This window comes from Balaenoptera borealis (genome assembly GCF_965194805.1).
Source record: "Balaenoptera borealis genome assembly, chromosome: 11".
NCBI lineage: Eukaryota > Metazoa > Chordata > Mammalia > Artiodactyla > Balaenopteridae > Balaenoptera > Balaenoptera borealis.
Genome location: NC_138868.1, coordinates 6,660,554 through 6,685,156, shown reverse-complemented (window position 1 = coordinate 6,685,156; position 24,603 = coordinate 6,660,554). Strand labels below are relative to the sequence as shown.

Here is a 24,603-nt window from a genome sequence, read left to right as displayed (position 1 = left end):
TGGGGAAATAAGATCCTGCATGAAGCGTGGCATGGCAAAAATAAATAAATAAATAAAAGCAAAAGTCGAGAAAGACAGTTACCTTGGGTGGGAGAACAGAAAATGGGATGGGTGAGGGGTAGGATGGGAGGGTGGAGCCATATGGTAGCTTGGGTTATTGGCAAGTCCTCACTTTTGTGGTGGTAAATTTGAAGGTGCTGTCATTAAAAATAACCAATGAGGGCTTCCCTGGTGGCGCAGTGGTTGAGAATCTGCCTGCCAATGCAGGGGACACGGGTTCGAGCCCTGGTCTGGGAAGATCCCACATGCCGCGGAGCAACTGGGCCCGTGAGCCACGATTGCTGAGCCTGCGCATCTGGAGCCTGTGCTCCACAACAAAAGAGGCCGCGACGGTGAGAGGCCTGCGCACCGCAATGAAGAGTGGCCCCCCGCTTGCCACAACTAGAGAAAGCCCTCGCACAGAAACGACCCAACACAGCCAAAAATAAATAAATAAATAAATTTAAAAAAAAAAAAAATAACCAATGAAATATTTAAATACAATAATTTGTGGACCAATGCAGGGCTTCCCTGGTGACGCAGTGGTTAAGAATCCACCTGCCAATGCAGGGGACACGGGTTCAAGCCCTGTTCTGGGAAGATCCCACATGCCGCAGAGCAACTAAGCCCGTGCGCCACAACTACTGAGCCTGCGCTCCAGAGCCCGTGTGCCACAACTAGTGAAGCCCACGTACCTAGAGCCCGTTCTCCGCAACAGGACAAGCCACCGCAATGAGAAGCCCGCGCACCGCAACGAAGAGCAGCCTCTGCTCGCCACAATTAGAGAAAGCCCGTGTGCAGCAACAAAGACCCAATGCAACCAAAAATAAATAAATAAATTTATTAAAAAATAATAATAAAAAAAATTTATGGACCAAAAAAGGCATCATGTGGGAGGGAGGGAGATGCAAAAGGGAAGAGATATGGGAACATATGTATATGTATAACTGATTCACTTGGTTATAAAGAAGAAACTAACACACCATTGTAAAGCAATTATACTCCAATAAAGATGTTAAAAAAAAAAAAGGCATCATGATGGAAATTTAAAAACAGTCAAAACTAAAGTATAATTAAAATACTAGATATTTCACACCTATCAGGACGGCTACTAGCAAACAAACAAATAAAAAATAATGCGTTGGCAAGGAAGTGAAGAAACCTGAACCCGTGTGCACTGATGGGGGGGGAATGCAAACTGGTCAGCCACCATGGAAAACAGTATGGCGGTGGGTCCTTAAAAAGTTAAAAATAGCCATGTGATCCAGCAATTCCACTTCTGGGTATATAACCAAAAGAACTGAAAGCAAGGTTTCAGAGATATCTGTGCATCCATGTTCATAAGAGCATTAGTCACAACAGGTAAAAGGTGGAAAGAATCCAAGAGTCCATTGACTCTTGGATAAAAAAAATGTGGCACATACAAACAATGGAATATTATTCAGTCTTAAAGAGGAAGGAAATTATGGCATATGCTACGACATGGATAAACCTTGAAAACATTATACAAAGTGAAACAAATAAGCCAGTCACAAAAAGGCAACTATTGAATGAGCCCACTTATCTGAGGTATCTAGTCAAACTCATAGAAACAGAAAGTAGGGAATTCCCTGGCGGGCCAGTGGTTAGGACTTCGTGCTCTCACTGCCGAGGGGCAGAGTTCAATCCCTGGTCAGGGAACTAAGATCCTGCAAGCCGCGTGGTGCAGCCAAAAAAAATAAAAAAACAAAGAAACAAAGTACAATAGAATGGTGGTTGTCAGGGACTGGAGGAAGGGCAAATGGGGAGTTGTTAACGGGTATGAAAAAATTCTGGAGGTTGGCTGCACAACAATGTCAATGTACTTAACACTACTGAACTGCACAGTTAAAAATGGTTAAGATGCACTGGAGTGAAGGTTCTGAGCCCCACGTCAGGCTTCCCAACCTGGGGGTCTGGCAACGGGAGGAGGAATTCCTAGAGAATCAGACTTTGAAGCCTAGTGGGAATTGATTGCAGGACTTTGACAGGACTGGGGGAAACAGAGACCCCACTATTGGAGGGCACACACAAAGTAATGTGTGCATCGGGACCCAGGGGAAGGAGCAGTGACCCTGGGGGAGACTGAACCAGACCTACCTGCTGGTGTTGGGGGGGGTCTCCTGCAGAGGCGAGTGGTGGCTCTGTTTCACCGTGGGGATAAGGACACTGGCAGCAGAGGTTCTGGGAAGTTCTCCTTGGCGTGAGCCCTCCCAGAGTCTGCCATTAACCCCACCAAAGAGCACGGGTAGGCTCCAGTGTTGGGTTGCCTCAGGCAAAACAACCAACAGGGAGGGAACCCAGCCCCACCCATCAACAGTCAAGTGGATTAAGGTTTTACTGAGCTCTGACCGCCACAGCAACAGGGAGGGAACCCAGCCCCACCCATCAACAGTCAAGTGGATTAAGGTTTTACTGAGCTCTGACAGCCACAGCAACAGTCACCTCTACCCACCACCAGAGCCTCCCATCAAGCCTCTTAGATAGCCTCAACCACCAGAGGGCACACAACAGAAGCAAGAAAAACTACAATCCTGCAGCCTGTGGACCAAAAACCACAGTTACAGAAAGATAGAGAAGATGAAAAGGCAGAGGGCTATGTACCAGATGAAGGAACAAGAAAAAACCCCAGAAAAACAACTAAATGAAGTGGAGATAGGCAACCTTCCAGAAAAAGAATTCAGAATAATGATAGTGAAGATGATCCAGGACCTCGGAATAAGAATGGAGGCAAAGATTGAGAAGATGCAAGAAATGATTAACAAAGACCTAGAAGAATTAAAGAACAAACAAACAGAGATGACCAATACAATAACTGAAATGAAAACTACACTAGAAGGAATCAATAGCAGAATAACTGAGGCAGAAGAACGGATAAGTGACCTGGAAGACAGAATGGTGGAATTCACTGCTGCGGAACAGACTAAAGAAAAAAGAATGAAAAGAAATGAAGACAGCCTAAGAGACCTCTGGGACAACATTAAATGCAACAACATTCGCATTATAGGGGTCCCAGAAGGAGAAGAGAGAGAGAAAGGACCAGAGAAAATATTTGAAGAGATTATAGTCGAAAACTTCCCTAACATGGGAAAGGAAATAGCCACCCAAGTCCAGGAAGCGCAGAGAGTCCCATACAGAATAAACCCAAGGAGAAACACGCCGAGACACATAGTAATCAAAGTGGCAAAAATTAAAGACAGAAAAATTATTGAAAGCAGCAAGGGAAAAACGACAAATAACATACAAGGGAACTCCCATAAGGTTAACAGCTGATTTCTCAGCAGAAACTCTGCAAGCCAGAAGGGAGTGGCATGATATACTTAAAGTGATGAAAGGGAAGAACCTACAACCAAGATTACTCTACCCGGCAAGGATCTCATTTAGATTTGATGGAGAAATCAAAAGCTTTACAGACAAGCAAAAGCTAAGAGAATTCAGCACCACCAAACCAGCTCTACAACAAATGCTAAAGGAACTTCTCTAAGTGGGAAACACAAGAGAAGAAAAGGACCTACAAAGACAAACCCAAAACAATTAAGAAAATGGTCATAGGAACATACATATCGATAATTACCTTAAACGTGAATGGATTAAATGCCCCAACCAAAAGACATAGACTGGCTGAATGGATACAAAAACAAGACCCATATACATGCTGTCTACAAGAGACCCACTTTAGACCTAGGGACACATACAGAATGAAAGTGAGGGGATGGAAAAAGATATTCCATGCAAATGGAAATCAAAAGAAAGCTGGAGTAGCTATACTCATATCAGATAAAATAGACTTTAAAATAAAGAATGTTACAAGAGGGGCTTCCCTGGTGGCTCAGTGGTTGAGAATCTGCCTGCCAATGCAGGGGACACGGGTTCGAGCCCTGGTCTGGGAAGATCCCACATGCCGCGGAGCAACTAGGCCCATGAGCCACAATTACTGAGCCTGCGTGTCTGGAGCCTGTGCTCCGCAACAAGAGAGGCCGCGATAATGAGAGGCCCGCGCACAGCGATGAAGAGTGGCCTCCGCTTGCCACAACTAGAGAAAGCCCTTGCACAGAAACGAAGACCCAACACAGCCATAAATAAATAAATTAAAAAAAAAAAAAAAAAGAATGTTACAAGAGACAAGGAAGGACACTACATAATGATCAAGGGATCAATCCAAGAAGAAGATATAACAATTATAAATATATATGCACCCAACATAGGAGCACCTCAATACATAAGGCAACTGCTAACAGCTATAAAAGAGGAAATCGACAGTAACACAATAATAGTGGGGGACTTTAACACCTCACTTACACCAATGGACAGATCATCCAAAATGAAAATAAATAAGGAAACAGAAGCTTTAAATGACACAATAGACCAGATAGATTTAATTGATATATATAGGACATTCCATCCAAAAACAGCAGATTACACGTTCTTCTCAAGTGCGCACGGAACATTCTCCAGCATAGATCACATCTTGGGTCACAAATCAAGCCTCAGTAAATTTAAGAAAATTGAAATCATACCAAGCATCTTTTCTGACCACAACGCTATGAGATTAGAAATGAATTACAGGGAAAAAAACGTAAAAAAGACAAACACATGGAGGCTAAACAATATGTTACTAAATAACCAAGAGATCACTGAAGAAATCAAAGAGGAAATCAAAAAATACCTAGAGACAAATGACAATGAAAACACGACGACCCAAAACCTATGGGATGCAGCAAAAGCGGTTCTAAGAGGGAAGTTTATAGCTATACAAGCCTAACTAAAGAAACAAGAAAAATCTCAAGTAAACAATCTAACCTTACACCTAAAGAAACTAGAGAAAGAAGAACAAACAAAACCCAAAGTTAGCAGAAGGAAAGAAATCATAAAGATCAGAGCAGAAATAAATGAAATAGAAACAAAGAAAACAATAGCAAAGATCAATAAAACTAAAAGTTGGTTCTTTGAGAAGATAAACAAAATTGATAAGCCATTAGCCAGACTCATCAAGAAAAAGAGGGAGAGGACTCAAATCAATAAAATCAGAAATGAAAAAGGAGAAGTTACAACAGACACCACAGAAATACAAAGCATCCTAAGAGACTACTACAAGCAACTTTATGCCAATAAAATGGAAAACCTGTAAGAAATGGACAAATTCTTAGAAAGGTATAACCTTCCAAGACTGAACCAGGAAGAAACAGAAAATATGAACAGACCAATCACAAGTAATGAAATTGAAACTGTGATTAAAAATCTTCCAACAAACAAAAGTCCAGGACCAGATGGCTTCACAGGTGAATTCTATCAAACATTTAGAGAAGAGCTAACACCCATCCTTCTCAAACTCTTCCAAAAAATTGCAGAGGAAGGAACACTCCCAAACTCATTCTATGAGGCCACCATCACCCTGATACCAAAACCAGACAAAGACACTACAAAAAAAGAAAATTACAGACCAATATCACTGATGAATATAGATGCAAAAATCCTCAACAAAATACTAGCAAACAGAATCCAACAACACATTAAAAGGATCATACACCACGATCAAGTGGGATTTATCCCAGGGATGCAAGGATTCTTCAATATACGCAAATCAATCAATGTGATACACCATATTAACAAATTAAAGAATAAAAACCATATGATCATCTCAATAGATGCAGAAAAAGCTTTTGACAAAATTCAACACCCATTTATGATAAAAACTCTCCAGAAAGTGGGCATAGAGGGAACCTACCTCAACATAATAAAGGCCATATATGACAAACCCACAGCAAACATCATTCTCAATGGTGAAAAACTGAAAGCATTTCCTCTAAGATCAGGAACGAGACAAGGATGTCCACTCTCACCACTATTATTCAACATAGTTCTGGAAGTCCTAGCCACAGCAATCAGAGAAGAAAAAGAAATAAAAGGAATACAAATTGGAAAAGAAGAAGTAAAACTGTCACTGTTTGCGGATGACATGATACTATACATAGAGAATCCTAAAACTGCCACCAGAAAACTGCTAGAGCTAATTAATGAATATGGTAAAGTTGCAGGATACAAAATTAATGCACAGAAATCTCTTGCATTCCTATACACTAATGATGAAAAATCTGAAAGAGAAATTATGGAAACACTCCCATTTACCATTGCAACAAAAAGAATAAAATACCTAGGAATAAACCTACCTAGGGAGACAAAAGACCTGTATGCAGAAAACTATAGGACACTGATGAAAGAAATTAAAGATGATACCAACAGATGGAGAGATATACCATGTTCTTGGATTGGAAGAATCAACATTGTGAAAATGAGTATACTACCCAAAGCAATCTACAGATTCAATGCAATCCCTATCAAATTACCAATGACATTTTTTACGGAGCTAGAACAAATCATCTTAAAATTTGTATGGAGACACAAAAGACCCCGAATAGCCAAAGCAGTCTTGAGGCAAAAAAATGGAGCTGGAGGAATTAGACTCCCTGACTTCAGACTATACTACAAAGCTACAGTAATCAAGACAATATGGTACTGGCACAAAAACAGAAACATAGATCAATGGAACAAGATAGAAAGCCCAGAGATTAACCCACGCACCTATGGTCAACTAATCTATGACAAAGGAGGCAAAGATATACAATGGAGAAAAGACAGTCTCTTCAATAAGTGGTGCTGGGAAAACTGGACAGCTACATGTAAAAGAATGAAATTAGAATACTCCCTAACACCATACACAAAAATAAACTCAAAATGGATTAGAGACCTAAATATAAGACTGGACACTATAAAACTCTTAGAGGAAAACATAGGAAGAACACTCTTTGACATAAATCACAGCAAGATCTTTTTTGATCCACCTTCTAGAGTAATGGAAATAAAAACAAAAATAAACAAGTGGGACCTAATGAAACTTCAAAGCTTTTGCACAGCAAAGGAAACCATAAACAAGACGAAAAGACAACCCTCAGAATGGGAGAAAATATTTGCAAATGAATCAACGGACAAAGGATTAATCTCCAAAATATATAAACAGCTCATTCAGCTCAATATCAAAGAAACAAACACCCCAATCCAAAAATGGGCAGAAGACCTAAATAGACATTTCTCCAAAGAAGACATACAGACGGCCACGAAGCAAATGAAAAGATGCTCAACATCACTAATTATTAGAGAAATGCAAATCAAAACTACAATGAGGTATCACCTCACTCCTGTTAGAATGGGCATCATCAGAAAATCTACAAACAACAAATGCTGGAGAGGGTGTGGAGAAAAGGGAAACCTCTTGCACTGTTGGTGGGAATGTAAATTGATACAGCCACTATGGAGAACAATATGGAGGTTCCTTAAAAAACTAAAAATAGAATTACCATATGACCCAGCAATCCCACTACTGGGCATATACCCAGAGAAAACCGTAATTCAAAAAGACACATGCACCCGAATGTTCATTGCAGCACTATTTACAATAGCCAGGTCATGGAAGCAACCTAAATGCCCATCAACAGACGAATGGATAAAGAAGTTGTGGTACATATATACAATGGAATATTACTCAGCCATAAAAAGGAACGAAATTGAGTCATTTGTTGAGACGTGGATGGATCTAGAGACTGTCATACAGAGTGAAGTAAGTCAGAAAGAGAAAAACAAATATCGTATATTAATGCATGTATGTGGAACCTAGAAAAATGGTACAGATAAGCCAGTTTGCAGGGCAGAAGTTGAGACACAGATGTAGAGAATGGACACATGGACACCAAGGGGGGAAAACTGCGGTGAGGTGGGGATGGTGGTGTGCTGAATTGGGCGATTGGGATTGACATGTATACACTGATGTGTATAAAATTGATGCCTAATAAGAACCTGCAGTATAAAAAAAACAAACAAAACAACTAATACTAAACTTTCACTGGGTTATTTGTATGGAAATATGTTAATATAAATGTTTCAGACATTACATGAAATTTCTAAAAATCTTATATTTGTATTGGTATGGAAATATGTATGGAAATATGTTAATATAAATGTTTAAAAAAAAAAAAGGTTAAGATGGTAAATTTTATGTGTACTTCAACACAATTTTTTTAAAAAAACCCAACTAAATACAAATACTTATAGAGCTGCATTAAGGGAAATTTTAGCCTTAAATGTGTCCCACAGATTACCTAATTACAAAGGGAAAATAATACCTTCATAGGAAAATGACCTAGAAGCCATCCCTTTACCCAGGTGATCAAAATTAGCATCACCAATAGTTGGACATCCTGTATCACGTGCCTTGTGATCTGCAATAGATGAACGTCATCGCTGTACCTGGTGATGTGGTCAGAGCACATCAGCTCTAGGTTATTTTTGCTAAAATTGTTTAACTCAAATCTAAGCATACAAAAATAACCACACAAATCCAAACCCAGGACATTTTTTATAAGAAAACTGGCCTGAACTTGTTAAAAAGTCTATTTTTTGAAAAATAAACCAAAAAAATGTTAAGAAGTCTATTCTAAATTAAGAGGCTAAAGAGATGTAACAACTAAATGCAAAACCTGTGTGTTTTGTATGTATAGAGAAGTAGAATGTGACAAAATGTTATAAATTAGTGACCCTGTTGAAGGGTACACAGGTACTTATTTTATAATTATTTTACTTTTTCTTCAGATTTGAAAATTCCCTAACTAGTTTTGGAGGGAGGGAGGAGGTAAAGCTGAAAATCAATGAGTTAAGGACCAAACCAAAAGGGTTAGAAAAAGAACCACAGAATAAACCCAAAGGCAGTATAAGGAGAAATATGGTAAGAGCAGAAATTAATGAAATAGAAAAAAACTAACAATGAGGAATGATAACAAAAAAGCCAGTGCCCTGAAGAGAGTAATAAATGAACTTCTGCCAAGATCGACAAGAGTAAAAAAGAAAAAGCACAAACAAATAATATTAGCTATAAAAAAGGGGATATAACTTTGGATACAGTCAAGATTATGAACATAAGGCAATTCTACAAATAACTTTGTGCCATAGATAAAATAAGAAAATATGAAAATATTTTTTCTTGAAAATATCACTGACTCAAGAACAGAAACCTGAGCAATCCTATATTCAATAAAAATCTAGAGTTAAAAACCTACTGCAGGGCTTCCCTGGTTGTGCAGTGGTTGAAAGTCTGCCTGCCAATGCAGGGGACATGGGTTCGAGCCCTGGTCTGGGAGGATCCCACATGCCGCGGAGTGACTGGGCCCGTGAGCCACGAGTACTGAGCCTGCGCGTCTGGAGCCTGTGCTCCGCAACAAGAGAGGCCGCGGCAGTGAGAGGCCCGCGCACCGCGATGAAGAGTGGCCCCCGCTCGCCACAACTAGAGAAAGCCCTCGCACAGAAACTTAGACCTAACAGAGCCAAAAATAAATAAATAAATAAATTTATTTTTTAAAAAAAGTTTTCTAATACGACATCCCAGGGTAGATCTGCCAGGCAGTGATGAGTGGCCATCTGAGGTTTGTAATTACGAATTTAAGGTAAAACTAATGAACCAGGTTGGCTGTTTTCTCTAACAGTTACTTGCGTACAGGCAGAGGTGAATGACTGGGTTGACCAAGGTTAGGTTTTACTAGATGAACACGATGGAGGAAGAAAGGGAGTACAGGGCGTAGACCACGGAATTGATGCTGCACAGGGAAGGAAGTGAAGATAGGAGATGACGGTGAGAATGTGGCAGGGCTGGAGGATGAAGATAAAGAATTTCTGTGGGGGGGCGGGAGGGGTGGTAGTTGAGCATGGAGGCCTGGAGGTGGTGATTGTACAGGTTTTTGAATTCAAATGGTGTTGCAATTTCTAGTGACGTCAGGGGTCCAGACAGTGACTACGGATATAGGCAACAGGCCTGAAATAGAAGACAAGGGCATCAGCGATGGGGACATCAAGGACCTAGGTAGCCACAGCGCTGAACGGGCCCATCCATGGGATGTAGAAAAACAATGATGGAAGCAAGGGTAGAAGACTCTAAGCCAGGAGGTAAACTTCAACGTCTGAGCAGTGACTAAAAGGTGAATGCCAGCAATGAAGAGGGAGAATGTACAGTCAGAGGTAAAAAGCTTCCAAGGAGAAGTGGGATGATGTGGTTTGCACGAGGGCTGAGGAGTGATGGTCTGAGCAGCCACGAGGAGGCCACCAACCAGGGCATGTACACAGCAGCATGGAGGTGGGCGCTCCTGCAGTCACAGGTGACTAGAAAGGCAGGGAGAACAGCTGACGAGGCACTGTGAAATTCATCCTGAGGGTCTCTTAGAGGCAGATGGGCACTAAGTCCCGCTGTAATCCTGAATGCCTGAGTCAGTACTAACTGCAAGCAGGCAATGAAGTGGGAATGCTCCCAGTTATTAACTACACGCAGGGAAGCACACAGGGCCTGGCACTTACTAAGTGCCCGATGAGAGAGGGAGAAACTAGGAAAGATTCCAGCCATTTCCCATTTCCTGCCCATTCAGCCCACCTGCCCATGAGGCCACCACCTAGGAGCAGTTTTTAACTTTACCACATGTCCCTCCTTCCTCCAAAGAGCCACTCCGACACCAGCATAAGTCACCACCCACCAGGGGTTTAATTCTCCTATGTCAGAAAGTCAGTTCAGAGAAGGGCCCTGCCTTGTCCCCATCCAGGGGGAAAGATCCACAGAGCCTCCTGGGAATGGCCAAGCTCAGAGGAGCCAAGGACTAGTCTCTGAGCAAGAGGAGAAGTGGGTCCCGGGGTCTCAGGCTGTCTCCTCTTCTTCACTCTCCTCCTCACTCTCATGATACTGTCTGCGGTTGGTGTTAACAAAAAGGTCAGAATCATCTTCAGAGCTGGACTCTTCTACTGATGACTGTGGCTCAGCTGGGAGTTCTGGCTGAGCCTGTCTGCATCAGGGCGGGGGGAAAGGACAGTTAGCCCAATGCCTTCTGGGGAAACCAAGAAGCCCCACAAAAAGGAGGACCATATGGCCAAGCAGTCAGGGCTCAGCGAGTCAGACACAGAGAGAATCGCAGGAAACTTGGCCAAGAGAAAGCAGCAAGAAACTACCTCCTCCTCACCCCCACCTCAAAAGTTTGCTAGAGCTACTGATTTTAATAATAATGATTCTACTACAACCGACACTCAATGAACCCACATTGCTTACCAGGTACTATGCTCAGCAATTTTACAAGCATTAGTCTCCTTAACCCTTACAAAGCTCCCATTTTACAGGTTAATCTGCTTAAAGTCACTCAGTTATAACTCGAAAAGCCGGAACATTAACCCAGGAGATCTGACTTTTAAGCCATACTTTTAACCACAAACTCAGAAGCTCTCACCAGGGACCCTATGTAGGAATGAAGGAAGGTTCTATTTCCTCTCAAGGTACCAAGGCCTGAAGCCCCATTTTCTGTCTTCCCTACCCCAGGACTTCTGCCTCACCTGTTCCGGTTGTTGTGTTTCTCAGCCACTTCGGAGAAGGCCTCCGGCCTGTGCCAAGAGAAGAGCCGAAGTCAGAAAGGACAGACAAACCCCTCAGCAAAAAAGCTGTTTCCAGCTGTTCCTGCCTGAGATGTCATGATCTTCCCTCCCCTAATTCCACAGCTAGGAAGTAAATCCTCCAGATAAGTAGGGCAGCCAGTGACCAAAGGGACCACCCTACCAGAGCCCCTCCTTCTGCAGAGAGCGCACGTGGTCTTTGCAGAGCACAAAGGAGATCTCAGCCTTCACCTTCTCTCCCTCTTCAATAGGGTCAACGATGAGAAAGTCCCCTGCCGATAGAGAGAAAAAAAAGTACAGTCAGTCCTGCTTGCAGTGGCAGAAGCTGAGGCCATAGGAAATGGTTCTGTCTCCAAAAGGGCTGCCTCTCTCACCTCTTGATCCGGATGTTCTTGCGGTATTTGGAGGGCATGCTCACCAGAAAGCGCTGCCCCTGGGCTGTCTCCACCTCATGCAGATTGTTCCCTGGGGTCCTGAGTACCTGGTCCAGGAGAGACCAAGAACCAGTCAGCCTCATCAGCCAGTTCCAACACCCACTGAGCTGTGGTGCACCCTGCCCCCATCCCAGGGGCCCAACAGGAGTGGAGGGGTGGGGGAGGCTGAGCAGCTGGTCCCCAATGCCACTCACCCTCACGATCTGCTGCTGGTCAGAGGGCACCATGTGCTCCCCCAGCACCTCCTTCACCACATGCTTCCTCTTGGTGGCCTGAGACATGTTGGGTCCTGTTCCAGGGCGGTGAGGGATGCAGAGACTATCAACTCCTCCTCCTGAGTTTCTTGGATGGCAGGCTCAGAATGCACGACTGTTTTGAAGATGGGGAGAAGCCTTTTACTGAGGAGTGACACAGTGTCCTGGTTAAGAACATGAGCTCTGAAATCCAATTGCTTGGATTCAAATCCTACCTTGGTTATTTCCTGGCTGTTCAATTTCTTTAGACCTCAGAGAAAAGCAGTAGCTAACTCAGAGCACTGTTATTAAAACAAAATAATCGTAAGCAAAACACTTAGCACAGTGTAAGGCACGTAAAAAAACTCGTATTATTCTCAAGTACTGACATAACCACAAAAACTAAATACGTGTTCTAGATAAATAAATCATCCTGGCAACCACTTGGGGAAGGAGTGAGATAAACCATTTCTTCCTCAACGTGCTTGTACATCCCAGGTGCAGCACAACCACACAACACAGATGCTCAATCTCTCAACACAGTACAGACAAAGACAAGTTAGGAGAATCCAAGTCAGGAACGAGTTAATTAAAGGTCAGGGTAGGCTGGCTTGGTCTTCGACATGTACTGTTTCTGACTTGGGTACTGAAAAAACAAGGACTAATGCGTACTCAGGAGACTGATGGCTTCCAAAGGAAACTCCGACGTGTCATCCCTAGTTGCCGCCCCCTCCCCTCCTGCCTCCCTATTCCGGAGGAAAAACGCTCAGAGAGAAAGCCCCATACTTACTCTCTGGCCCTCGAATCCCAAGGGCGCTGCCTGAAAGACCCCGCTCTCCAGGCGAGACGCTGAGATCGGCTCGTCCACAACTCACTTCGCAGCTGAGCCAATGAAATCCCAGAAAAAGGACTTGCCTGCGGTCACGACAGTGGAGTCTTCTTGGATTCAGGTCTCCGGCGCCTCCGGTTCCCGTCAGACTCCCGCAAGCCCGACAGCGAGGAGGACGGCGCGGGTCAGCCTGAGTCGGACACCGTACTTCCGGCGCTCTCCCGGAAGTCTTCTGAACACGCCTCTCTCCTTGTCCGTCCCTCTAACTCTTCCCACCATCAGGTCGGCCAAGGCTAAGTCCTTTAAGTTCCGGATGCCGTGCAGCAGAGAAATAAAGTTTTCTTATCACAGACCTCTGCTCCCTGAGACCGGAAATGCTTCCCGAGAAGCGAGACCACAGAAGGCAGCCCGGCCTCCCGCGAAGCAACCGGAAAGGAGCGTCTACTAAGGGCGCCCTCAAGGTCCGGGGCGGGGGGAAAATGCCTCAACTCGGTGACTCTAAGCGGCTAGAAGTGACCAATGTAGATTTTTTTTTTTTTAAGGCGGCCCTTGAGGCGACCCTGAAGCGGAAGTGGAAGAAAGTTCTAGTGGGTTGAGGGATCGGCGGGAGCAGCCGGGTGGCGGGAGAAGCCGTTACGGGAACCGGAGCTGTGGGTGAGTGCGAGCCGCGGAGCAAGGCCCGGGCTGGAGGTCGGAGGAGGCGCGGGGAGGAGGGGGAGGGGAGGGGCCGCAAGTGCTGCGACGGGCCAGAGGATGCGCTCTCGGACGCGCCCTCTGAGAGGGTTCGGCCGCGGCGCGTTGTGGGCGGGCCCGGCGGCTTGGGACGCGGAGAAGGCCGGCGGCGTGCAGCTTGAGGGGCTGGCTGAGCGGGTGTGTGCGCTCCCGCTGCGCCTTCGCTGTGTGAGCAGCCCTGTTGGGCGGGTGGGAGAGCCCTTCATTTGCTTTTCGGACCAGGTGGTCGTTCTAGGCTGGGTAAGTGCCGCCTTTGCCCAGCCAAGGTCACAGAGCAGTGAGAGCTTTAGGATGGGCCCTGGGTACTGACCGACGCCTTTTGTCCTGCGTGCACCACCTGGTAGGGCAGGATAGTTTCTCCTGTGGGGCGGTACCAAAACGCAGCTCCCGCAGGGAGTGGCAGAGACCTTTGTCTTGAACTGTGAGGAAAAAACTCTTCTTGGATCTGTGTTCTCATCCGTAAACTGGGGGAAATCGAGAAAGCCTCCCTAACGGATGCTCTAGCTCTCTCTTACTGTGAGATTGCCAGTGGGCCTTCGAGAGTTCCCGGGTTTTTAGCCGTAACCTCCCTTTTCTTAGGATTCCCAGATTAAGCCTGATCAAGATGACAACCTCCCAAAAGCACCGAGACTTCGTGGCAGAGCCCATGGGGGAAAAGCCAGTGGGAAGCCTGGCCGGGATTGGCGAAGTCCTGGGCAAGAAGCTGGAGGAAAGGGGCTTTGACAAGGTGTTGGGTGGCTGCGTGCAGCCGGGGAGGGCCGGGGGTGGCCGACTACAGTGCTTCCCCGCGGCTGGGGAGTGAGGAGAGTGCGTGTACCTGTTGGGGATGGGCGGTGAGATCTGCAGAGCCCGCAGGCTGGAGCCTGCCCCGTCTCCTGGGCTCCTGTGCTGGGAGCGGCGCGGAAGTGGCCTTCTTGTTCTTAGTCCCACAGAGCGCTCAGCAGCCCGCCTTTTGCTTTGCCCGTCTTGCAGGCCTATGTGGTCCTTGGTCAGTTTCTGGTGCTAAGGAAAAATGAAGATCTTTTCCGGGAATGGCTGAAGGACACGTGCGGCGCGAACGCCAAGCAGTCCCGGGACTGCTTCGGGTGCCTTCGAGAGTGGTGCGACGCGGAGGGAGAAAATGTTTGAAGAAATAATGGACACAAATTTCCGGGAATAATACAAACATGGAAGCACACTGGACCAAAAAAGCCCAGCGTGCCAAAAGGAGGAAAAAAGGAATAACTCATATATATATCACATAGAACTTTAAGAATATCAGAGATAAATCTTATAGAGAGAAAAAGTGTATCACATACAAAGGAAGCAGAATCAGACTGACATCAGATTTTTCAATAGCAAGACTGGCTGCAAGAAAACAATGAAGTAGTGTTTTCTAAGTATAAGGAAAAGCATTTAGAATCTAGAATTTTATATCTATCCAAACTGTCATTCAAATTAGACAGATGGGTCCCAATATATCAATTATTTTCTTTTTTAAAATAAATTTATTTAATTTATTTACTTTTGGCTATGTTGGGTCTTCGCTGCTGCGCGTGGTCTTTCTCTAGTTGCGGCGAGTTGGGGCTACTCTTTGTAGCAGTGTGTGGGCTTCTCATTATGGAGCACGGGCTCTAGGCGCGTGGGCTTCAGTAGTTGCAGCACACAGGCTCAGTAGTTGTGGCTCACGGGCTTAGTTGCTCTGCAGCATGTGGGATCTTCCCGGACCAGGGATCGAACCCGTGTCCCCTGCATTGGCAGGTGGATTCTCAACCACTGTGCCACCAGGGAAGCTCCCCAATTATTTTTTTAATAGATCTTTATTGGCGTATAATTGCTTCACAATACTGTGTTAGTTTCTGTTGCACAACAAAGAGAATCAGCCATATGCATACACATGTCCCCATATCTCCTCCATCTTGAGCCTCCTTCCCATCCTCCCTATCCCACCCCTCTAGGTCATCGCAAAGCACCAAGCTGATCTCCCTGTGCTATGCTGCTTCTTCCCACCAGCCAACTATTTTACATTCGGTAGTGTATATATGTCCATCCCACTCTCACTTTGCCCCAGCTTCCCCATCCCACCCCATGTCCTCCAGTCCATTCTCCTATGTCTCCCTCTTTATTCCTGCCCTGCAACTAGGTTCATCAGTACCACTTTTTTTTTTTAAGATTCCATATATATGCATTAGCATATGGTATTTGTTTTTCTCTTTCTGACTTACTTCACTCTGTATGACAGACTCTAGGTCCATCCACCTCACTACAGATAACTCAATTTCATTTCTTTTTATGGCTGAGTAATATTCCACTGTATATATGTGCCACATCTTCTTTATCCATTCATCTGTTCATGGACATTTAGGTTGGTTCCATGTCCTGGCTACTGTAAATAGTGCTGCAATGAACATTGTGGTACATGTCTCTTTTTGAATTATGGTTTTCTCAGGGTATATGCCCAGTAGTGGGATTGCTGGATCATATGGTAGTTCTATTTTTAGTTTTTTACGGAACCTCCATACTGTTTTCCATAGTGGTTTTATCAATTTACCTTCCCACCAACAGTGCAGGAGGGTTCCCTTTTCACCACACCCTTTCCAGCATTTATTGTTTCTACATTTTTTGATAATGGCCATTCTGACCGGCGCGAGATGATACCTCATTGTAGTTTTGATTTGCATTTCTCTAATAATTAGTGACGTTGAGCATCTTTACACGTGCCTCTTGGCCATCTGTATGTCTTCCTTGGTGAAAAGTCTATTTAGGTCTTCCGCCCATTTTTTAACTGGATTGTTTTTATGACCAATATCCCAATTATTAAAATGAGTTAATAAACATTATCAGTTAAAAGAAAAATCATGATTCTATTTTTAAGAATCCAGATACACCTAGGACATGAAGACACGCAAAGATACAAAGTAAAAGAATGTAAGACGGGGGTGAGAGGAGGGGAAATTGGAGGAAGGTGGTCAAAAGGGACAAACTTCCAGTTATAAAAGTACTAGGTGGTTAAGAATCCGCCTGGCAATGCAGGGGACATGGGTTCAATCCCTGGTCTGGGAAGATTCCACACGCCGCAGAACAACTAAGCCTGTGTGCCACAACTACCGAGCCTGTGCTCTATAGCCCGCAAGCCACAACTACTGAGCTGCATGCCACAACTACTGAAGCCCGCACGCCTAGAGCCTGTGCTCGGCCACAAGAGAAGCCACCGCAATGAGAAGCCCACACGCCACAACTAGAGAAAGCCCGCGCGCGGCAAGAAAGATCAACACAGCCAAAAAATAAAAAATTTTTTTTAATTGAAAAAGAAAAAGTACTAGGGATGTAAAGTACAACATGATGACTAGAGCTAACTGCTGGAGGATAGATACAGGGGAAAGCTGTCGAAGGAGGAAATCCTAAGAGTTCTCATTACCAGGAAAAAAATTTTCCCTTTCTTTTCTTTTTAATTTCTATACGAGAAGACGGATATTAGCTGAACCTACTGCGGTAATTATTTCACAATATATGTAAATCAAACCATCATGCTGTACGTCTTAAACTTAGTGATGTATGTCAATTATTTCTCAATAAAACTGGAAAAAAAATAGGAAGACTATTTATCAGGCAAAAATACTAACCAGAAAAAACCTGGGGTAGCAACACTAACATGAGATGAAATAAACTAAGATAAGAGGCATCTGTAGGGATGGAAAGAGTCACTCCATGAAAAAGGGTTCCATTCACAGAAAGAGATAGCAGTTTTAAACATGTTGCACTTAACACAAACTCAAAATGGCTTAAGGAAAAATCAACAGATTATAGGAAGAGGTCATTAAATCCACTCTAAGGCTCCACAGTTGGTGAATGTCAAACAGTGCAACCACTTTGGGAAGCATTTGGCAGCACTGCCTAAAGCTGTGACACAGAAATTCCACGCTTAGGAACTGTCTCATGAAAAACCCTCCCACACGTACAAAGACACACACACAAGAACGTTTACAACAGCGAAAATATGGGAAAAACCCAAAAACCATCAGAAAAGTGAACGGATAAACTTGATATAGTCCCACAGGAAATATTATAAACAGTCAAAACCAATGAACTACAGAATTACTTAGCAATAAGGAGAAACATACTAATGTAATATTAAATGAAAGAAATCAGCCCCAAAATATAACATTCAGTGTGTTATCCTTTTCTTAAAGTTAAAAATAACTTTACAATGGGGACTTCCTTGGCAGTCCAGTGGTTACAATTCTGTGCTTCCACTGCAAGGGGCACGGGTTCGATCCCTGGTTGGGGAAATAAGATCCTGCATGAAGCGTGGCATGGCAAAAATAAATAAATAAATAAAAGCAAAAGTCGAGAAAGACAGTTACCTTGGGTGGGAGAACAGAAAATGGGATGGGTGAGGGGTAGGATGGGAGGGTGGAGCCATATGGTAGCTTGGGTTATTGGCAAGTCCTCACTTTTGTGGTGGTAAATTTGAAGGTGCTGTCAGTAAAAATAACCAATGAAATATTTATATACAATAATTTATGGACCAATGCAGGGCTTCCCTGGTGACGCAGTGGTTAAGAATCCACCTGCCAATGCAGGGGACACGGGTTCAAGCCCTGTTCTGGGAAGATCCCACATGCCGCAGAGCAACTAAGCCCGTGCGCCACAACTACTGAGCCTGCGCTCCAGAGCCCGTGTGCCACAACTAGTGAAGCCCACGTACCTAGAGCCTGTTCTCCGCAACAGGACAAGCCACCGCAATGAGAAGCCCGCGCACCGCAACGAAGAGCAGCCTCTGCTCGCCACAATTAGAGAAAGCCCGTGTGCAGCAACAAAGACCCAATGCAACCAAAAATAAATAAATTTATTAAAAAAAAATAATAAAAAAAATTTATGGACTAAAAAAGGCATCATGTGGGAGGGAGGGAGATGCAAAAGGGAAGAGATATGGGAACATATGTATATGTATAACTGATTCACTTGGTTATAAAGAAGAAACTAACACACCATTGTAAAGCAATTATACTCCAATAAAGATGTTAAAAAAAAAAAAGGCATCATGATGGAAATTTAAAAACAGTCAAAACTAAAGTATAATTAAAATACTAGTTATTTCACACCTATCAGGACGGCTACTAGCAAACAAACAAATAAAAAATAATGCGTTGGCAAGGAAGTGAAGAAACCTGAACCCGTGTGCACTGATGGGGGGGGAATGCAAACTGGTCAGCCACCATGGAAAACAGTATGGCGGTGGGTCCTTAAAAAGTTAAAAATAGCCATGTGATCCAGCAATTCCACTTCTGGGTATATAACCAAAAGAACTGAAAGCAAGGTTTCAGAGATATCTGTACATCCATGTTCATAAGAGCATTAGTCACAACAGGTAAAAGGTGGAAAGAATCCAAGAGTCCATTGACTCTTGGATAAAAAAAATGTGGCACATACAAACAATGGAATATTATTCAGTCTTAAAGAGGAAGGAAATTATGGCATATGCTACGACATGGATAAACCTTGAAAACATTATACAAAGTGAAACAAATAAGCCAGTCACAAAAAGGCAACTATTGAATGAGCCCACTTATCTGAGGTATCTAGTCAAACTCAGAGAAACAGAAAGTAGGGAATTCCCTGGCGGGCCAGTGGTTAGGACTTCGTGCTCTCACTGCCGAGGGGCAGAGTTCAATCCCTGGTCAGGGAACTAAGATCCTGCAAGCCGCGTGGTGCAGCCAAAAAAAATAAAAAAACAAAGAAACAAAGTACAATAGAATGGTGGTTGTCAGGGACTGGAGGAAGGGCAAATGGGGAGTTGTTAACGGGTATGAAAAAATTCTGGAGGTTGGTTGCACAACAATGTCAATGTACTTAACACTACTGAACTGCACAGTTAAAAATGGTTAAGATGGTAAATTTTATGTGTACTTCACAATTTTTTTAAAAAAACCCAACTAAATACAAATACTTATAGAGCTGCATTAAGGGAAATTTTAGCCTTAAATGTGTCCCACAGATTACCTAATTACAAAGGGAAAATAATACCTTCATAGGAAAATGACCTAGAAGCCATCCCTTTACCCAGGTGATCAAAATTAGCATCACCAATAGTTGGACATCCTGTATCACGTGCCTTGTGATCTGCAATAGATGAACGTCATCTCTGTACCTGGTGATGTGGTCAGAGCACATCAGCTCTAGGTTATTTTTGCTAAAATTGTTTAACTCAAATCTAAGCATACAAAAATAACCACACAAATCCAAACCCAGGACATTTTTTATAAGAAAACTGGCCTGAACTTGTTAAAAAGTCTATTTTTTGAAAAATAAACCAAAAAAATGTTAAGAAGTCTATTCTAAATTAAGAGGCTAAAGAGATGTAACAACTAAATGCAAAACCTGTGTGTTTTGTATGTATAGAGAAGTAGAATGTGACAAAATGTTATAAATTAGTGACCCTGTTGAAGGGTACACAGGTACTTATTTTATAATTATTTTACTTTTTCTTCAGATTTGAAAATTCCCTAACTAGTTTTGGAGGGAGGGAGGAGGTAAAACTGAAAATCAATGAGTTAAGGACCAAACCAAAAGGGTTAGAAAAAGAACCACAGAATAAACCCAAAGGCAGTATAAGGAGAAATATGGTAAGAGCAGAAATTAATGAAATAGAAAAAAACTAACAATGAGGAATGATAACAAAAAAGCCAGTGCCCTGAAGAGAGTAATAAATGAACTTCTGCCAAGATCGACAAGAGTAAAAAAGAAAAAGCACAAACAAATAATATTAGCTATAAAAAAGGGGATATAACTTTGGATACAGTCAAGATTATGAACATAAGGCAATTCTACAAATAACTTTGTGCCATAGATAAAATAAGAAAATATGAAAATATTTTTTCTTGAAAATATCACTGACTCAAGAACAGAAACCTGAGCAATCCTATATTCAATAAAAATCTAGAGTTAAAAACCTACTGCAGGGCTTCCCTGGTTGTGCAGTGGTTGAAAGTCTGCCTGCCAATGCAGGGGACATGGGTTCGAGCCCTGGTCTGGGAGGATCCCACATGCCGCGGAGTGACTGGGCCCGTGAGCCACGAGTACTGAGCCTGCGCGTCTGGAGCCTGTGCTCCGCAACAAGAGAGGCCGCGGCAGTGAGAGGCCCGCGCACCGCGATGAAGAGTGGCCCCCGCTCGCCGCAACTAGAGAAAGCCCTCGCACAGAGACGAAGATCCAACACAGCCAAAAATAAATTAATTAATTAATTAATTTAAAAAAAATGATAGTGTCTATAAAAAAAAAAACCTACTGCAAAAATGCCAGGCACAGGTCGTTTTACAGTAAGTTTTACCAAAAATTTTAGAAGTGTAAAATCCCAGTCTTACACAAACACTAATAACGAGAGAGAACATTCTCCAATTCATTTTATGAGGTTGGCATAACCTTGATAAAACAAAACAAAACCACCCAGACAAGGGCAACACAGGAAAGGAAAAGCTTAAACCATCTCACTTATGAACCTGGATGCCAAAATCCTCCCAAACATCAGAAAACCAAATCCAGCAATACACTGAAAAATGTATCGTGGCTATTTTATTCCAGGAATGCAAGGATGTCTTAACATGAGAAACTGTGTCAAGATATCTCACCACGTTTACATATTACAGGAGAAAAACCATGCGGCTAGCTGAGTGCCATGGGTGCTCCTTGGCACACATACATGGGTGGCTGGATGACAAGGGAGGAAAGTGAGCTGGGCTGCATGGGGGGGTCCGATGGAAATGACCTGGCTGTAAAGCTTGGTCCTAAAGTGATAGATGTGCAGAGTCTGACGGGCCACAAGTCTCAAACCTAACTGCAGCAGGGGTCGGTACTATTAGGCAACAAATCACATGGACTGGCCATGGCATTGGGGAAAGAGGGCTCCTGAACGTCAGCTCATTCGGGGAGATCTATTCATATACGGTTGGACTCCACTACTAAGTTGGGAGAATAGAGGTGGAATTCAACTTTGGAGAATGACAAAGGGGAACAGTATGCAGAATACAAGGACTCTACCTCCATCAGAATTCCTAGGTATGACCCCCAGGAGTTATATGGCTGATGAGAGAAGGATAAGTCGAGCTTAAAAGGTTTTAGGAAGAAAAAAGAGGTTATTAGGTAGATCACAGAATCACTGAGGGCTGGAGAAAAACATAAGGCCAAGCTTAGATACAATGCCCCCCCCCAAATCACACAAATACACCCGAAAAAGTGGGAAACGGAATTCCCTGGTGGTCCAGTGGTTAGGACTCAGTGCTTTCACTACCGTGGCCTGGGTTCAATCCCTCGTCAGGGAAATGAAATTCCCGCAAGCGATGCGGCTTGGCCAAAAAAAAAAAAAAAGAAAAAAAGCAGGAAACAAAGGAGTACTTAAAGGAAGATTTTTAGCCCTAAAGGTACTAGAAAACAAGTCTGAAATTAATTAAGCATACAACCCAAGAAGTCAGAATGAGCAAATAACCCCAAAGAAACAGAAGGAAAAGGCCAATAAAGTAGACAGGTATCTTGCAAAGCTAGTCAAAGAAAATAAAATACACAGAATTCAGGACAACGTGTGTTGTTTTGGGAATTCCCTGGCAGTCCAGTGGTTAGGACTCCGGGGCGCTCTCACTGCCCCGGGGTTCAATCCCTGGTTGGGGAACTAATATCCCACAAGCTGCATAGTATGGCCAAAAAAACCCTCCCAAAACAGAAACGACAAATGTTTGTTGTTTTATCTGCTCTCACCCCTTGCCCCCTTTTTGGGTAAAAGAACCTCTCTATTCCCTGGGAAACGCATGTCATATGGGTCAGGGAGGCTCATCTCGCCTCCCCTTATTCCCCCTACTCAGCCCTGGCCAGAGTGGTTACCAGGAGAGGGCAAGTGACCAGAGCAAGACCAGTCGGTCTTCCCTGAAGTTCATGGATCCTGAAGAAGTAACTCTTTGTCTGTCAGGACCAAGTGCAAACTGGAGCTTCCTGAAGAAAAAACCTACAGGGAGAAAGGGATTGCTCAACCAAGAGGAGCACAGACAATCCAAGAAATAAATGAGAGCCATGACAAAACCATGCTGGCCTAGGTCAGCTCTGCCTAAAGCTCTGCCCTGAGACTGCAGACCAATGAGCCCTTGTTTGCTTCTGCGGGTTTGAATTAGACTTTTGTCACTTTTAAGTAAGACAGTCCCAAATGATACAAATAGTACGCATGATGTTTTGCCAAAAAAGGCTTAAATATACATAAAACGCACAATTCTAAAAAAATATAAATTACCGAAATTGACTCAAGGATAGAAAACTTGAATAAAATGCCACAGAAAAATTACAAGGCAGTCAAAGATCTACCCTTAAAAAAGGAATCAAGCACAGATTTTATAATTAAAATTCAATCAAACCCAGAAGAAACAACTCCTTTTCTTTTAAAAAAATTAAAAAAAAAAATGTATTTATTTTTGGCTAGATTGGGTCTTCATTCCTGCACACAGGCTTTCTCTAGTTGTGGCGAGCCGGGGCTACTCTTCGTTGCGGTATGCACGCTTCTCATTGCAGGGGCTTCTCTTGTTGCGGAGCACGGGCTCTAGGCCCGCGGTCTTCAGTAGCTGTGGCACGAGGGCTCAGTAGTTGTGGCTCGCGGGCTCTAGAGCGCAGGCTCAGACCAGGGATCGAACCTGTGTCCCCTGCACTGGCAGGAGGATTCTTAACCACTGCGCCACCAGGGAAGTCCCAAAACAACTCCTTTTCTATAAATTACTCCAGTCCAAAGAAGAAGATTAAATGTCTCCAAACCCATTCTACAAGGCTAGCATAAGGTTGTTGTCAAAATGGGACACAGAGATCATTAAAATAAAAAATGAAATTGGCCCAAGGATACAAAAATCCTGAAGAAATAAATATAAAACTAAGCAGAGTTTACATCAGAATTCAAGAATGGTTCAACACCAGGAAACCTAATCATGTAAATCAGTGCAATAATAAAAAAAATCTTTTGACTATCTCATAAATGTCAAAATTCATCACTGTTGAATAAAGGAAAAAAACACTCAGTAAGTTGGGTACAGAAGGAAACATCTTCAGCCTAATGAAGTTTATCAACCAGAAACCCAAAGCAAGAATAATATTTCATGATGAAACATGAGAACAATTCTCACTAAGAGAGGAACAAACAAGGGTGCCATTCAACATTATACTGGAAGTCCTGGCCTCCATAATTCACAAGCAAAAGAAATGAGTGTAAAGGACAGGATGAAACTGCCGCTGGTAGAATACGATTTGACACTCTATCCAGAAAGCCAAGAGAATCAACTGAAGAACTCTTAGAACTAATGAGAATTCAGTTAGATAAATAGGTGGGCACACAGAGATGGACAGCTTTCCTACCTGCCAGTGATGGCTGGAAATGTAATTTCAAAAGAACCCATTCATAACGACAAATAGCTCTAAAATTCTTAAGACTACATTGAACTAGACCCATATGAAGACAACATTTTTTTTTTTTTTTGGGCCGCATGGCTTGCAGGATCTTAGTTCCCCAACCAGGGATCAAACCAGTGGCCCCTGCAGTGGGAGTGTGGAGTCCTAACCACTGGACCACCAAGAAATTCCCAGAAGATGACATCTTATAAAAGAACACACATAACTCATTTCTGTATAGGAAGATCAAAAACAACTGTTAAGTACCACTCCTCTCCAAATCACACTATGAGATTTAAAACCACGCCAATAGAAATTGCAACAGAACTTTTAAATGCAATGACCAGTTCATCCTAAAGTTTTTATGTAAAAGAAAACAGGAAAATTCCAAGGAATGATGGGGCAAGGGTGAGGGAGAATGAGTTATCAATCATGCTATAAAATATGGCGCGTGCACACACAATCAGTGGGC

The 24,603-nt window shown here is 43.3% G+C and overlaps 2 protein-coding genes and 1 long non-coding RNA gene across 6 annotated transcripts; 2 read left to right on the top strand and 1 right to left on the bottom strand.

Moving 5' to 3' along the window:
* The first annotated feature begins 519 nt into the window (after nt 1-519).
* Nucleotides 520-8,822, top strand: LOC309605696. Its single transcript, XR_014231508.1, has 2 exons — nt 520-1,914; nt 8,086-8,822. It is a non-coding gene; the product is annotated as an uncharacterized lncRNA (long non-coding RNA).
* Nucleotides 8,823-10,604: 1,782 nt separating this feature from the next.
* On the bottom strand, nt 10,605-13,179 carry LOC309605690 (putative RNA-binding protein EIF1AD). Its single transcript, XM_082341799.1, is given in 8 exon segments — nt 10,605-10,922; nt 11,461-11,508; nt 11,681-11,789; nt 11,892-11,896; nt 11,898-11,998; nt 12,146-12,343; nt 12,421-12,486; nt 12,975-13,179. Coding segments are annotated over 6 exon segments (495 nt in total). The 5' UTR covers nt 12,233-12,343; nt 12,421-12,486; nt 12,975-13,179; the 3' UTR covers nt 10,605-10,777.
* Nucleotides 13,180-13,530: 351 nt separating this feature from the next.
* Nucleotides 13,531-19,163, top strand: LOC309605694 (barrier-to-autointegration factor-like). Of its 4 annotated transcripts, none has more exons than XM_082341808.1 (3): nt 13,531-13,663; nt 14,325-14,472; nt 14,718-19,163. In XM_082341808.1, exons 2-3 carry the CDS (start codon nt 14,350-14,352, stop codon nt 14,871-14,873), a joined length of 279 nt encoding a protein of 92 aa, XP_082197934.1. In that variant the 5' UTR covers nt 13,531-13,663; nt 14,325-14,349; the 3' UTR covers nt 14,874-19,163. The 4 variants fall into 4 exon arrangements, with proteins under 4 accessions (XP_082197934.1, XP_082197932.1, XP_082197933.1 ...); XM_082341806.1 differs by having other exon boundaries at nt 13,531-13,667; XM_082341807.1 differs by having other exon boundaries at nt 13,563-13,703.
* Nucleotides 19,164-24,603: the final 5,440 nt, after the last annotated feature.

Excerpts from the sequence above, each read along its gene's own strand:
- LOC309605694 (XM_082341808.1), top strand. The coding sequence starts at position 14,350 with ATGACAACCTCCCAAAAGCACCGAGACTTCGTGGCAGAGCCCATGGGG. Across the intron at positions 14,473-14,717 it reads AGGAAAGGGGCTTTGACAAG|GCCTATGTGGTCCTTGGTCA; the intron begins GTGTTGGGTGGC and ends CCCGTCTTGCAG.